Here is a 12,883-nt window from a genome sequence, read left to right on the forward strand (position 1 = left end):
TCTACATAACACACAGGGCCTAAAGTTTGAAACATCAGGGTGTTTAAACAGACAGGTGGGGTTCAGTGAAAGATGCCAGTATTCCAGTATTTTTCTATTTTGACTTACACCAGGGATTGCATTCAGGATTTCTTGGCCTCTGCTACTTTGATTGTGACTTTTCTTGTTTTAAACTGTAAACACAAAACCCCAATATTTATGGATGTGTAACAGTAAACCAATGGAGTACTCCTTTAACCTAGTTTTACTAACGGGAAATTGTATACTAAATACATTTCCCCACATTAAAATGCCTCTCCACCATTCTCACTTTAGTCTCATGGTGTACAGCTATGAGGAACTTCTCAAGTTCCTTTGTACATTGCAATATAGGGCAAAAGTCAAGGCCTGTTTAGTTTTGATAGATTTATTTTAGTATTCTTAATTTTTTTAATCCCCCCCCAGTAGCATACTAGATATTCAAAACCTGCCTATATGAAGTGTAAAATTGGGCCAGCGTTAAAAGTGCAGCAGCTATGCTCCTTATTACATTAAACTGTGAGTATTTCAGTTGGGCACCCTTGTATTTTCTGTTGTTCTACAGTATAGATTATTGAGCATCTGTTCCTTTTAGTACATACACATGCATTTTGGAAAGATATACAGAATTCTGTGTCCTTTAAAGTGCAATATTTCCACATTTACATCTCCTGACAGTCATCTTTTAAAATAATCTGGTTTCTCAATTGGTGGACCTTCTTAATTTCTAAAGTTAAGAACCAAACTGAAATTGCTTCAAATAAATCACTGACAACAACATGAAAGTAATGTAAAGAATACATAATTACATTTAATACAAATATAAGTACATGGAGAATTGCAATTCAAAATTTACATATCTTAATACAAAACATTATAGAAGAGATAAAAGCTCAATATTTCTTTGCTTCATGTGGCATAGATATCATTCATTCATTTCATTCAAGTGAAATGACTGCTAATTTCTGCAGAACGTGTCTCCTCTTCATATAGACCTGTCATGACAGGAGGACTCTGTTGTCTTTGGCCCACTTCCTCAGAGCTCGGATGATGTATTCAACCTGGGGGTTTCCTGAATTTTGCAGCAGGGGCACCACCTCTTTAAGTGTCTCCCTAGAACACAAACAGGATATGTGAGGAAACAAGATTAGATCAAGAAGGCACCATCTCTCATGTTTCTTTCATTTAGACATCACAACCAATCAGACAGACCACAGAAGTTTGATGCGTTAGTCCAGATTTATTCAGTTTTTACTGGGTAATGACAGGCATTTCTGTCACAAATGATGTTTTGCAGCTAAAAAGAAATACTCAGAAAACATTGTTAAATGTGTAAAGGTGAAATTGCTGCACAGGAAAAAGAGACAAACATACTTGGACTCCTTGTTTGCCAGTATGAGCTGGAAGATGCCGACACATGCCCCTCTCTTGCCTTCCCAATAGTTGGAGCCTGGGTCCAGTTTCTCCAGTGCATCAAATGCTTTGGCTGCATAGTAGAACTGGCCCATCTGAAACAACACGCTGTGATCATGAGCACTTGTATGCAGCACATTTCCAATAACAAAGCCACTGGGACATTTGAGTTGAATTTTGTAACACAATAACTGACAGTATTTTAACAAAGAAACAGACAGATGGAGACATCAGTGTAATGGTACTTAAATAGAGCTGAAACAATTATTTGATTAACCAAAAAGTGATTGGCAACTATTTTGATAATTCATTAATTGTCTAAATCACTTCTCAAGCAAAAATGCCAAAAATTGGTTGGTGCCATCTTAAATCTAAGTATATTCTGCTTTTCTTAAATTGATTTGAGCTTTAATCACACAGCACATTCACATGTGCTTCCATTGAAGTGGTCATCACAGATGATACGCAAGGCAGAAGACAGAGGATGATGTCACCTTGTAGCAGTCATTGGCAATGAGCTGCAGCAGACTGAAGGAATCAGAAGAAGTGCCCATCTTCAGATAGAGCTCCCAGGCAAGCCGACCCTTCTGGTTCATTATGTCTAACGAGAACAAGACGAGTGTTCATAAACGATCATTAACAGGCTGTCTCAGCAACCTTTATAGATTAAGATTTGGAAAATATGAAATGCCTGTGGGCAGGTTTCATTTATGTGGATTAAGCCAAGAAAGCAGGAAAAATCTTTTAATGGAGATATACATTCCTTAGAGCTGTGGAGTGTAACACTACTTGAGTGCAAGAGTGACCCTAAATTCTTAACAAGCATGAAAGCTCCTGGAAATGTGCTACATGAATGAATTAGCCTTGCATACACATTTCTGTAATCAAATACACCACCATCAGTGCAACTACTATACGTACAGCATCGAGCCAGCCAGCTGAGGTAAACATAGTCATTCTTGATCTTTTCACTCTGAATCAGCAGAAAGATCTGAAAGAAACATTGAAATTAGTCCAAAACATTAGTCAACAACTTGTCAGCCTTAATCAGTCGGTAAAAAGAGGCTGTGTACATGCGTGTTGAAGTTAAGTACCTCTTCTGCTTCTTTGTAGTTGCCAAGTGCTGCTTTAGCCTGAGCATAATTGAAGTTAAACGTATCGTCATTATAGAAGTAACCCTGCAAAAAGAAAAGCACAGTTATACCTAATGAAAAGATTAAGGTTCATACAAAAGTGCATACAAGTGTCAGCTTTTTGCCTGTCTTGCAAATCATAGAGAATAAAGAAAAACACACAACTGAATAGATGTTCTGTATTTGTGAAGCACCACTTGTCATCTGAAGTGACCCGATCTATCACCCAGTGTGTGGGAGTCTTTTTCTTTATAGCACAGTAAAGTACTACCACTGTGATTCTTTGCAGGAATATATACCATACAATGTGTGCTTTGTACTGAGCAAGACTAACCTTGACTGAGTTTAGATATATGAGAACATCTTCAAACTGTCTCAAGAGGAAAAAGCAGGAGGCCATGCACTGTCTGCCAGGAATAGTATCTGAAAGCCAAAAATATATTATACACACAAGCTCATACAGTGTGCTTTTAAGGATCATATTGATCAAATTTCTATTCAATGTACCGCATTCGCTAGCCGAGCCTCCAACCAACTGAAAGAACTGCTGAGCAATTTTCAGGTGATCCCTCTGAAAGACGAAAGTGCAGAAACAAGCATTTGTCTCGGATTTAATCACATTTGTTGCACATCACCATTCATTTAAAGAAATACTTACTGATCCAATTTCTTGTCCCAGTGCGGCATTAACCACTCCTTTCAAAATATATTCCTGAGAAAATAAAAGATGAAAGTAAAGAACGCTTCATATTGTCTCTTCTCTAATCCCTTTCTGATGTAAGGGTTTAAAACAGGAGAAAGGTACCCTGATTATTTTGATAGAGAACATGAAAAAAAGCAAGACACCACCTGTCGGCAAAATGTAAAATAAGTGAATCTATTTCTTTGTCAGGAATCTATCAATCGTTCTATTTTTTCATCGCTACTTCAAACCACATCAAAATCCACTTCAACAGGTAAATAAATGCAAGAAAGAGATACACAAAGCCAAACACTTCACATGCTTTCAGATCTCAGAGACATTAAGGTGCCTTTGAAGATAAAAACTGGTCACATAAAAGAAAAAACTCTTCAGGAACTCTTAAGTGGATGGAGGAGAAGAGGTTTATTAACTGACTTCATTTAATCCCGGTTTTCATTGCACGTTTTCTTTCTGGTAAAAGAGCATGACTGTAATTAATTATACAATTGTAATTTAACACAGCGACTGCATTATTATTCACGTTAGAGTGAAATTACGCAGATCTGGAGTCTCTTACTGAGGTCAAATCATTACATTGCACCTGAAAGAACAAGTGTAATTTCACATTAAAATTCAATGTTACTTTGAGTCATTACTTGAGGCGTCGTGGGCACCAAATCTTGGATGAGGTTGTAGGCTTCCTGGACATCATCTGGAAGTGTTAAATGGAGCATGTGAATCCTTGAGCTAGGGTGGGCTTTCTCTGAAATCTGACAGCTACACATGAAATTAAACAGGGACTTTGCATTTACATTAAATGTTACATGATAAATATGACAGTGGAGTTTCATTCATAGCTTATTTTGGATGAGTATAGGATATTGCATTTGTAAATAAAGGTCTAATGATCTGAATCTTTTAAAGCTTTACTCCGTATTTCATAGTAAAATCCTGAATGCATGCATCTTAGTGGAAATATTTTCCTTGTTTTGCCTCATCCAGAAAACTACAATGTCATGGCTGCCCACCTTGTCTGAGATAGTAGATGACCAGGTTGAGTCTGGCCTCAGGGATCACATCGATCAGAGGAGGCAGCACCTGCAACGCCCCCTCCCCACCGCGAAACACCACCTGCAGTACACCAGGGACAGATTCACGGAGGGGAAAAACAGCACGGAAGTCACTAGTGTATGCGCACGCACCTACACACTCACAGTTAGAGCTTGTGAGGAGCTTACCAGGTTGTGTCGGATAAGCTCCTTAGCAAACTCAAAGGAGCAGGAGGAGATGTCGATTAGGTTCTTCAATTCAGCCTAAGAGACGGAGAGTGCACACATAAGACAAACCCAAGAGTTACTCTCCCCAAAAAAATTAAAAGGGCAAGCAGTTGCTAACTCATTGTGAGTGCATATGTGGCTAATAAATAAATACAATAAAAAAAACAACAACAAAGATTTCCAGTAAAAGCAAATATACTTTGCACTGACACCACCACGAAAAGTTGGTAGTAGTACTGTGAGCTGCTGTTGTCTAGAAAGAAATGTGAAATTTCTCCAATTGTATTATTTGTTGACTTTTTATGATAACCTATTGGTGGATGCATGCTGATAGAGCCACAAATGTGGATGGAGATTTCAAAATGAAAATGCAGTGAAATAAATATTTTGTTTTTTGTCTTTGGACAGAAGACTTCTTCATTTCACTGTTAAAATAATGTAGCCTTTGATGTTTTAGGCAATCAGTTCTTACACGGATATCAACTGACTTCACACAAAACATAAAAATTGGTATGAAAATGAGAAAACACATCAATATGAAGAACAGCCAAAATATCAGCCAGGACAGGAAGCAAGCAAACACTGAGCACCTCAGCTGCCTTGCCATTGTAGAGTCTGAAGTGGTTGCAGGCCTTGAGGTTCAGTGCAATAGTAGAGTCAGGCATGCTCTGCAGGTACACAGCCAACACCTCCTGGGATACATCGTAGTAGTCCAGCTTATAGTAACACAGAGCCACATAAACTTTCAGGGCCAGGAAATCTCTGCAAGGAGAATGTGAAACTGGCTTTTACACTTATTTCTTGTAGTTGGTGGACACATGATAGTTCTGATTTTTCAACAAATATAGAAATATATTATTGTTTTGTTTTTGTTTTTTTTTTTTAATTTTATTTTACAGTATTGCTTGACAGACCAGTGTGTGAAATTATTACTTAACTATTATTACTAAACGCCTGGAATTGGAAAAATAATTCCAATTCACGACCAAGTAAAAGTGGTTGGAGATTTGATGGCATGGACTCAAATGTGATCTGTATCAAGGTTTTAGGTTTGTATCTAATGGGGGTCTGCAATACAGTCTGGGCCACTCTCCACAAGAGCTGCTCATCTGAGATGAATTTGGATCCCATCTAGGGCAGAGCTCCATGGTAATTTTTAAGATCTGTCTTGTCTTAAGAGTGTTAACCTGTCATCCCATGTGGGACACAAGGACCAGAGTGCAGTGAGACTACTACACATTCAGTGAGAATACTTAAGTCAACTGTGGTAAAGTTTTTAGAATCTATAGCAACATACATATTTTTTTCTTTCATAGTCAATTCTCATAGTCAATATAGCATTTCAGCAACCCCCTCTCAAAAAAAGACAGGAAGTTATCACAGGAACAAACAGACACAAACAAGGGAACATCTGAATGCCAGATATTAGTCTAGTTTTTGAAGGCAATGGATATTTGCAGTCTAGCTAACACAAAGCTACATTTCCTGTCAAGGAGCATCAAGGCCCTTTATGGTATCTTCTCTGGCAAAAATATGCAAAGTTGCATAACCCCAGTTTGATATTTTTGCATTTTTATGTTAGCTTTCAGAGGAAGTAGTAGTAATGAGGCCAATTTGCATTCAAACAGAAAGTGTGCTCAGAGCTGCTACAAAGGTCTGCACCTAAAGCAACTGCCAACCCAGTAAAATAAACCTCAGCTGTACGTTGACCCACAGATGCCACAAAGCCATCAAAAGATCTCTGAGAGAAGTGGCAAAGGATGTCTAGCGAAAGCAAAGCATTGTCTTACCCTTGCTGCTACAGATACAATATATTAGTGTCAGAGAAACCTTGAATTATCTTTATGGTTCCACTAGGCATGATCTAACACTCCTTTATTAACAACTTACACCTGCCAAGGTGGTGCTAGGGTGGCACATGTGCCCAAGAATGGCAGGACTGTGAAACTAATTGAAGAGAGTAAAAGGCAGGGGAAGGCACAGACCTGTTCTGCAGTAGAAGGCGTTTATAGATGTCTATAGCCTCCTGGTAGTGGGAGCGCATGTAGTGGATGGAAGCCAGGCTCAGCTGGTCCTCTGTCACATCCTCCAGGTTCTGGTGGAAACCCATCAGCTTCTTTTCATCATTGAACTAAAACACAATGTGTAGACAACAGACAATGAAGACATCAGTCAGAAAGGTGATTACAATGACACAAAAAGCTAAGAATTGGGAAAAAAACAAGAGGACATTATGGCCCACATTATTATAGTAATAATATAACAATAGTGATTAGTAATAGTGATAATAGTTTTCCAACCTTGTGAGCCAAGTGGAAGAGTAGTCGGTTTTGCAGGGGAGACACTGGTGCTACAGAGCGCAAGAGATTTTGGCAATTTTAAAAACAAACCACATGAGAATACGAGGTATGATTCATTAACATAATAACCTTGCCCTCAGCAATCACATAACTGACTGAACAGCACTGTATGTGATCTGGCAAAAAACATAAACAACTGAAGGGTGAATTAATGGGAATTAAAAGTGTAAAGCCACGCCCTTTGGCAAAATCCACTAAATCTGGTGATTTCCTCTGTAAACTTTATTGTTCAGTATTTTGTTTTTCAAGTTGCAAGTACATTGAGTACAATGTTAAAACTGGAGTCAAATTACAAAAATTATACTTGCCCAATGAAGCCAGTTCACAATAACGGCTGCTTCACCATAAAAAACTAAGTAATTACTAGACTTCTTGAATAAAGCTCATAAATAGTGCACAATTACTAACTGAAGGTTGTCCAGAAATACACTATATGAACAAAAATATGTAGACAACCCTATGCACAAAAAACGGTGGGCTTTCTGTATGTGCATAGTTGGTGACATTTTGATTATGTTTTTGTTTTTTGCAAAGTCCCCCCAAAAATCCCAAATGACATTCAACATGTCTGTTAAATTTGTGTGATTACTAACTGAAATCATATTTTAAAATAAAGCAATAGTTGTCGATATTTAGAAGCTACAGCATCTTGATACCAATTTGCTTCAAATCAATTGCAAAACATGTTTCATTATATAGATTTTTTGCTTTGTAGACTGCTTGGCATCGTAGATGTGCACACCACATGCTGTTCACATTTTGATAGTGCCACAGTGTACTGGTGACCAAGAGGATTGTTCCCAAACAAAACTGTGCAAAATGTGGGTCAAGTGGTTAGCAAACTGTACAAAGGAAGAATTTACAAATGATTTCAGCTGGAAAGCTTACCTTTAGATGCAGCCTCTTCAGCCTCTTTATAGAGCCCCAGAAAAAACAGGGTACAGGCCAGATAGACCCAAACCTCAACAGGACATTCAGACTTCATGGTCAGAGACTTGTACTCCTGTCAGAACATGATATGAAAATACTATAAATGTGATCAGATCCAACAAGTCACTGTAGTCACTCCTTATCCATTCATCCAACAGCTATTTGAATAATGCATTCATGGTACTTTATGTGAAATTATATCTAGCCAGCTACACACACTCATTCAGACACACACATCCACAGCAAAATACCTCCATAGCTCTCTTATAATCACCCAAGTGAAAGGCGCAGTAGCCAATCCAAAGGTCTGCATTCTCCTCTTTCTCGCCAATACTTCTCTGAAACTGGAGATGACACAGCAACACATCAGCAGAAGAGCAGCGTTTCCTAGTTTGCTGCGAGTGTGACCGCTTAACAACAATGAAACAGCATTGACAGTCCACTTCTCCTGAGTGTAATGTACCCGCTCATCTGCCACACCGCACATTCTCCTAGTTTCCCTGTCTCCTGCGCCTGCTACCCCTACCACCCTGAATCTGGAACAATATGAAGAACTCATTATAGGCTGGACTTCATTAATTGAATTAATTTCACTGAGCCAATTTCTCTGACTTTTTCCAGGGTTGTTTAACATTTTCTACATTGTATGAAGTGCAGTTCTGTTTAGCTATAATCCTATTGATGCATTATTTCTACAGATTGTGACAATAATTGTTCAGATATTGGTCAGCTAAAGTACAATACGCACAGGGCAGGTAAGAATTCAACTACTTGAATGCATGTCAGCATGGGGTCTCTTAGTGGCCCTATAAAATCCCCTCAAACGCCAGTGCCCGCCATTACTGTCCTTAATAACCAATGGTTTCGATAGAGTAACGTTTTCTACTTTAAATATTATGTGATATAGTTTAAGATCAGCAATGCAAATGCCGTCAATTCAACTTCTGCCACAGCTCTAGTGTGTGTGTGTGTGTGTGTGTGTGTGTGTGTGTGTGTGTGTGTGTTAGTACCTCTAACAGTGTCAAGGCCCCCAGGTAGTCTCTCTGTTGCAGGTATTCCTCCAAGCGTGGAACCTTTGTCTTTTTCTTCTTTTTATCACTGATGCTCGCAGGTGTCTCTCCTCCCACGGCTGGTTTCACGCGAGAGAGGATCTGCCAAAAAAAGGAGCATGGGCCAACATGCACGACAACTAACAGGTTAACTTGTGAGATAGCCTTAACATTATAATGGTGCTGGAATGAGGTATGCAATACGTTGACTTACCATGTCGACGAGTCTTTCTTGAAGAGGTAACTTTACCGAGCTATGACTTGTTTGTCACGAACCTAGGTGACGTTAATGGTGAAAACACGAACTGTTACCCGAACGTTAGCTGCTAGGTTCTTTACGTTAGAGTTTAGTTGTCTAACGATAATTTTTCATTAAAACCAGCCAGATAACACTACCGACGTCAACTCAGTTTTCTTACGACTAACATGGCCGGGATAAAATCAGAGTTTTATTTTATTTTATTTTTTTTCACTATCTCGTACAGAATGATGCTATGCTGGATTGTGACGATAGCTAGTTAGCTAAAAGTTAAGTAGCAGCACAGATTATATTTTCCGGCCATGTATTTTCAAATTAAAAGCACACGCACATGTCCTGGCAATGTGGTGAGACAGGTAAAGACTTTTTAAGGGTGATGTGTTGATGTAACCCATACTATGGTCCTTCTTTAAAAACCTCTGAGCGGGCCGAACCCCACGTCGGAGATGTCAACTCAAGGAACGTTTTGGAATACTTTTTGGAGTGAATTTTATTTTGTAGTCTATAAGAGTTTGGAGATAAACAGGAAATAGCTCCGCTCTTCTGTGCTGAATTTGATTCAGTGATGTGTTATTTGTTGCCTAGCAACGGAACAGAGAGCAATGGCTGCAGCACGCCATAAAGGATTTTGACAAAATGTATTTGTCATATAAGACATAACTATGAAGAATAACATTCGTGAAACAGTTATGTTAATTTCTACCCAAAGCAATTTGTCGTACAGTACAGTATAGTACAGTATGGTATAGTACAGTACAAATCATTGTTCTGGTAGCCCCAGTGGCCTAATGGATAAGGCACTGGCCTCCTAAGCCAGGGATTGTGGGTTCGAGTCCCATCTGGGGTGATGAATTTTAAACGGTATGTAGAGAATTATTACCAACTATATACATGCCATTCCCAATTCATATAATTACCTCCACTATCTTCTGACAAGCATTCCAGTAATGAGCTTGTAATTGCAGCCCAACCCCTTATACATAAACAAATAGTGTTGTGTATTTATTAGGTATATTATGCATGATCACCAGTACCATTATGACTCTCGAAGTCCCTCTACACTATTCCATTATGCGAGATATACAATACCTACTATTTCTACAGCAGCTCGGTAGATTGGTCACTTTGCACCTCTCTCATCCATTGGTTCTCTATAGAAGTAGAAATCAGGTATTACTTCCCAGTGCCGCTCCCTGGAGACGGTCCCTCTCATCCTCAACACCTCTCTGGTTATCCTCCGGGTTAGACCCTCAGAGTGGTGACCCTAGTCACACATTCAAGTAGGTGTTTTCTATGCTGCAAATATTGCTTTAATACACAACATCAGAGAGTTCAAAGGCACAGTAAAAAAAAAAAAAAAAAGAAAAAAAAAAGACAACTGTAACCAAGTGAGCCAATGTTTCTGTACCAACACAGTTCATATAGAGAATGTACAAGAACTGTGCTACAATGGGCTCAAAGCTCAGTCTCGACATTTGTCTTGTTAAGTCGGGCCCCCCTAGTGCTTAACACCCACACAGGTTTACACACTGATGGGTGATTATGTCACATGAGGAGGTTTGAAATCAGTGGGTCCAAATTTCATAACAGTTGCCAGAGCAAAGGATGGCATTGCCTTGAGCTGAAATTTCTGCATCCCTCATCCTTTTTCACCATGAAAGACACAAGTAAAGCTCACAGCGGACAGCCTCACAATGAGCCTGCATGTGAGTCTAATCCTATCATTGAAGAATCCGCTGATTCATTGAAGTCAGTTCAGCTGAAGTAACCTATGGCAGTACTTTGTGGGATACACATGCAAACTTGCTGCCATTTGCTTTGAAGAAAGAAGACAACAAATAATGCAAAGGTTCAAGGGTTTAGTGCAACAGTGCCTGCAGAAGGCACCCAATTAGTGGAGTGTCAGAGAAGCTAATGAAGAAAAGGTGAAGAAACAGATGATGATGAAATGGAAGATAAACAAAAGTCCAGTTCATCGTCAGTCTCCCTCTTGTCAACACACTGCTTCATGTAGAAGCCCAGGCCCTCCTAGGTGGGTACTGCAAGGAATTTCAGTACATCCTCCCTCTTCATCTGCAGGACATCCACACCTTCAGATACTGTGACCACTTTCCCTGAGAGAGAGAGACAGAGACAGAGAGAAAACCTGCAGCTTTCCAGTCGACAAATAAACCACAACAGTATAAATATTGTTGATGATATAATCAATAGTTAGAGAAAATACTGAAGAACAAACACCCCCCCACACACATATATATGTGCAAATATTGCACACACACACACACACACACACACACACACACACACATATATATATATATATACACTCAGGAGTGTTTGTATTCACTGATGGTGAAACATGTCTTATTTTCAGTGTTTTGTAAAACTTTAACTGTACTTAAAGTGCAATAACTGCTTTTTTTAAAAATCCTGGTGGCACTTCTTTCAGAGTTTACAACTCATCACTACAGGTGCTTCACTTAGTTTCAGCTAAGATGTGATATAATCCCCCCCCCCCTTTTTTTTTTTACAAATAAATTGCTACTTGTTTATTGTTTATTTATTGCTCTGATTTGGTTTTCAGGGTAGACATGGCAGCACTGTAAGCTTTGGATGTCCATGTTGAGAAGATTTGCTTTGAAGAAACATTATTTAAATTTGTCTAAGTCATCTGAAGTTTTGTTTATGCATATGCAAACATTCATTCTGCACCAGCTCAATCAAAGAGGAAGAGGACAAAATCACAATCTCATTCCTCCCAGAAGACTGAAGCAGGATGGGCATTATTTTCGTTAGAGTGCTTGTTTTTACAAGTGTATGCACTTTGTCTGCAAAACATGTCTTTATCTCAACACCAAAAACCTGGAAGAGTGCTCAGCAATACTGCAGGAGATACTTCACTGACCTTTCACCCATCACCAATGAGCTGGAGGACTGGGTGTTCAGTAGGTCTGTGAGTCAGTCTAGTTCGGGATGGATCGGTCTCTACAGGGATCCCAAGAGCCCCACTGGATGGAAGTGGTCAGGAGGGGAATATGCAACCTACCAAAAATGGGCTTCTACACCTTATCATTATTTTGATTATGTCTTTCGGACAAGCATTGGATGGTATGCTGAGAGTGGCTACGTCTACAGGAATTTCTTCTGCTTAAACCTGATTGTGGTGGAGGTGAAGAAGACCTGGGAGGAGGCTCTAGAGCACTGCAGAAGCAATCACACCAACCTCACCAGCTTGCTCTCTGAGACCGAGCACCTTCTGGCCCAGAAAGTGATTCAGAGAGTCGACATCACTGAGCGGGTGTGGATCGGCCTGCGTTACCTGCATGATCGCTGGACGTGGGTGAACGGTGACCCTCTGGTGTACGAGGCCTGGCCCCAAGAAAGAGATCAGAGCCACCAGTGTCCAGTATGGAAACGCTGTGGAGCTTTAACCAAAGAGGGACTGTGGGAGAACTGGGACTGCCAGAAGAAACTCAACTTCATCTGCATCTGAGTGTAACAGTGGAAATAGTGATAAGTTGTACATTAATAAGAAATGTATGTAAACAATGTGCATCCAGTTTTTCTCACTTAGAAAGGATAGAAACAATTCTGTAACATCCTATTTATGCTGTGCTGTAAAACGGTATCATCGCATAGTCCGCGAAGTCTTTATTCTTCATCTGGATTCCCATTAGCTTCCACAAAGTGGTCGCTAGTGTTCCCGTAGTTAGATCTACATTCTGTGGTATCAATAAATTAAGAGAAGGCATAACAAGCAAA

At 39.5% G+C, this 12,883-nt stretch overlaps 3 protein-coding genes and 1 non-coding gene across 4 annotated transcripts in view; 2 read left to right on the forward strand and 2 right to left on the reverse strand.

Annotated features, from left to right (window-relative positions):
- LOC121604362 (histone H3-like) overlaps window positions 1-12,883 on the forward strand; it is a 610,603-nt gene that overhangs the window by 573,700 nt on the left and 24,020 nt on the right. The window lies entirely within an intron of this gene.
- Window positions 1-12,883, reverse strand: part of zgc:163040 (uncharacterized protein LOC100038789 homolog) — a 408,070-nt gene that overhangs the window by 341,319 nt on the left and 53,868 nt on the right. The gene's annotated exons all lie outside the window — the stretch shown is intronic.
- ttc26 (tetratricopeptide repeat domain 26) lies at window positions 816-9,363 on the reverse strand. Its single transcript, XM_041933841.1, has 18 exons — window positions 9,077-9,363; window positions 8,824-8,964; window positions 8,065-8,157; window positions 7,772-7,886; window positions 6,824-6,873; window positions 6,509-6,654; window positions 5,114-5,285; window positions 4,485-4,559; window positions 4,275-4,377; window positions 3,903-3,958; window positions 3,223-3,276; window positions 3,072-3,135; window positions 2,899-2,987; window positions 2,526-2,609; window positions 2,353-2,422; window positions 1,926-2,032; window positions 1,393-1,526; window positions 816-1,131 (listed from the first exon to the last, which is right to left on the reverse strand). Exons 1-18 carry the CDS (start codon window positions 9,077-9,079, stop codon window positions 1,017-1,019), a joined length of 1,671 nt encoding a protein of 556 aa, XP_041789775.1. The 5' UTR covers window positions 9,080-9,363; the 3' UTR covers window positions 816-1,016.
- Window positions 9,896-9,968, forward strand: trnar-ccu. Its single transcript has one exon. It is a non-coding gene; the product is annotated as a tRNA-Arg (tRNA).

The sequence above is a fragment of the Chelmon rostratus genome, chromosome 3 (assembly GCF_017976325.1).
Source record: "Chelmon rostratus isolate fCheRos1 chromosome 3, fCheRos1.pri, whole genome shotgun sequence".
Classification (NCBI taxonomy): domain Eukaryota; kingdom Metazoa; phylum Chordata; class Actinopteri; order Chaetodontiformes; family Chaetodontidae; genus Chelmon; species Chelmon rostratus.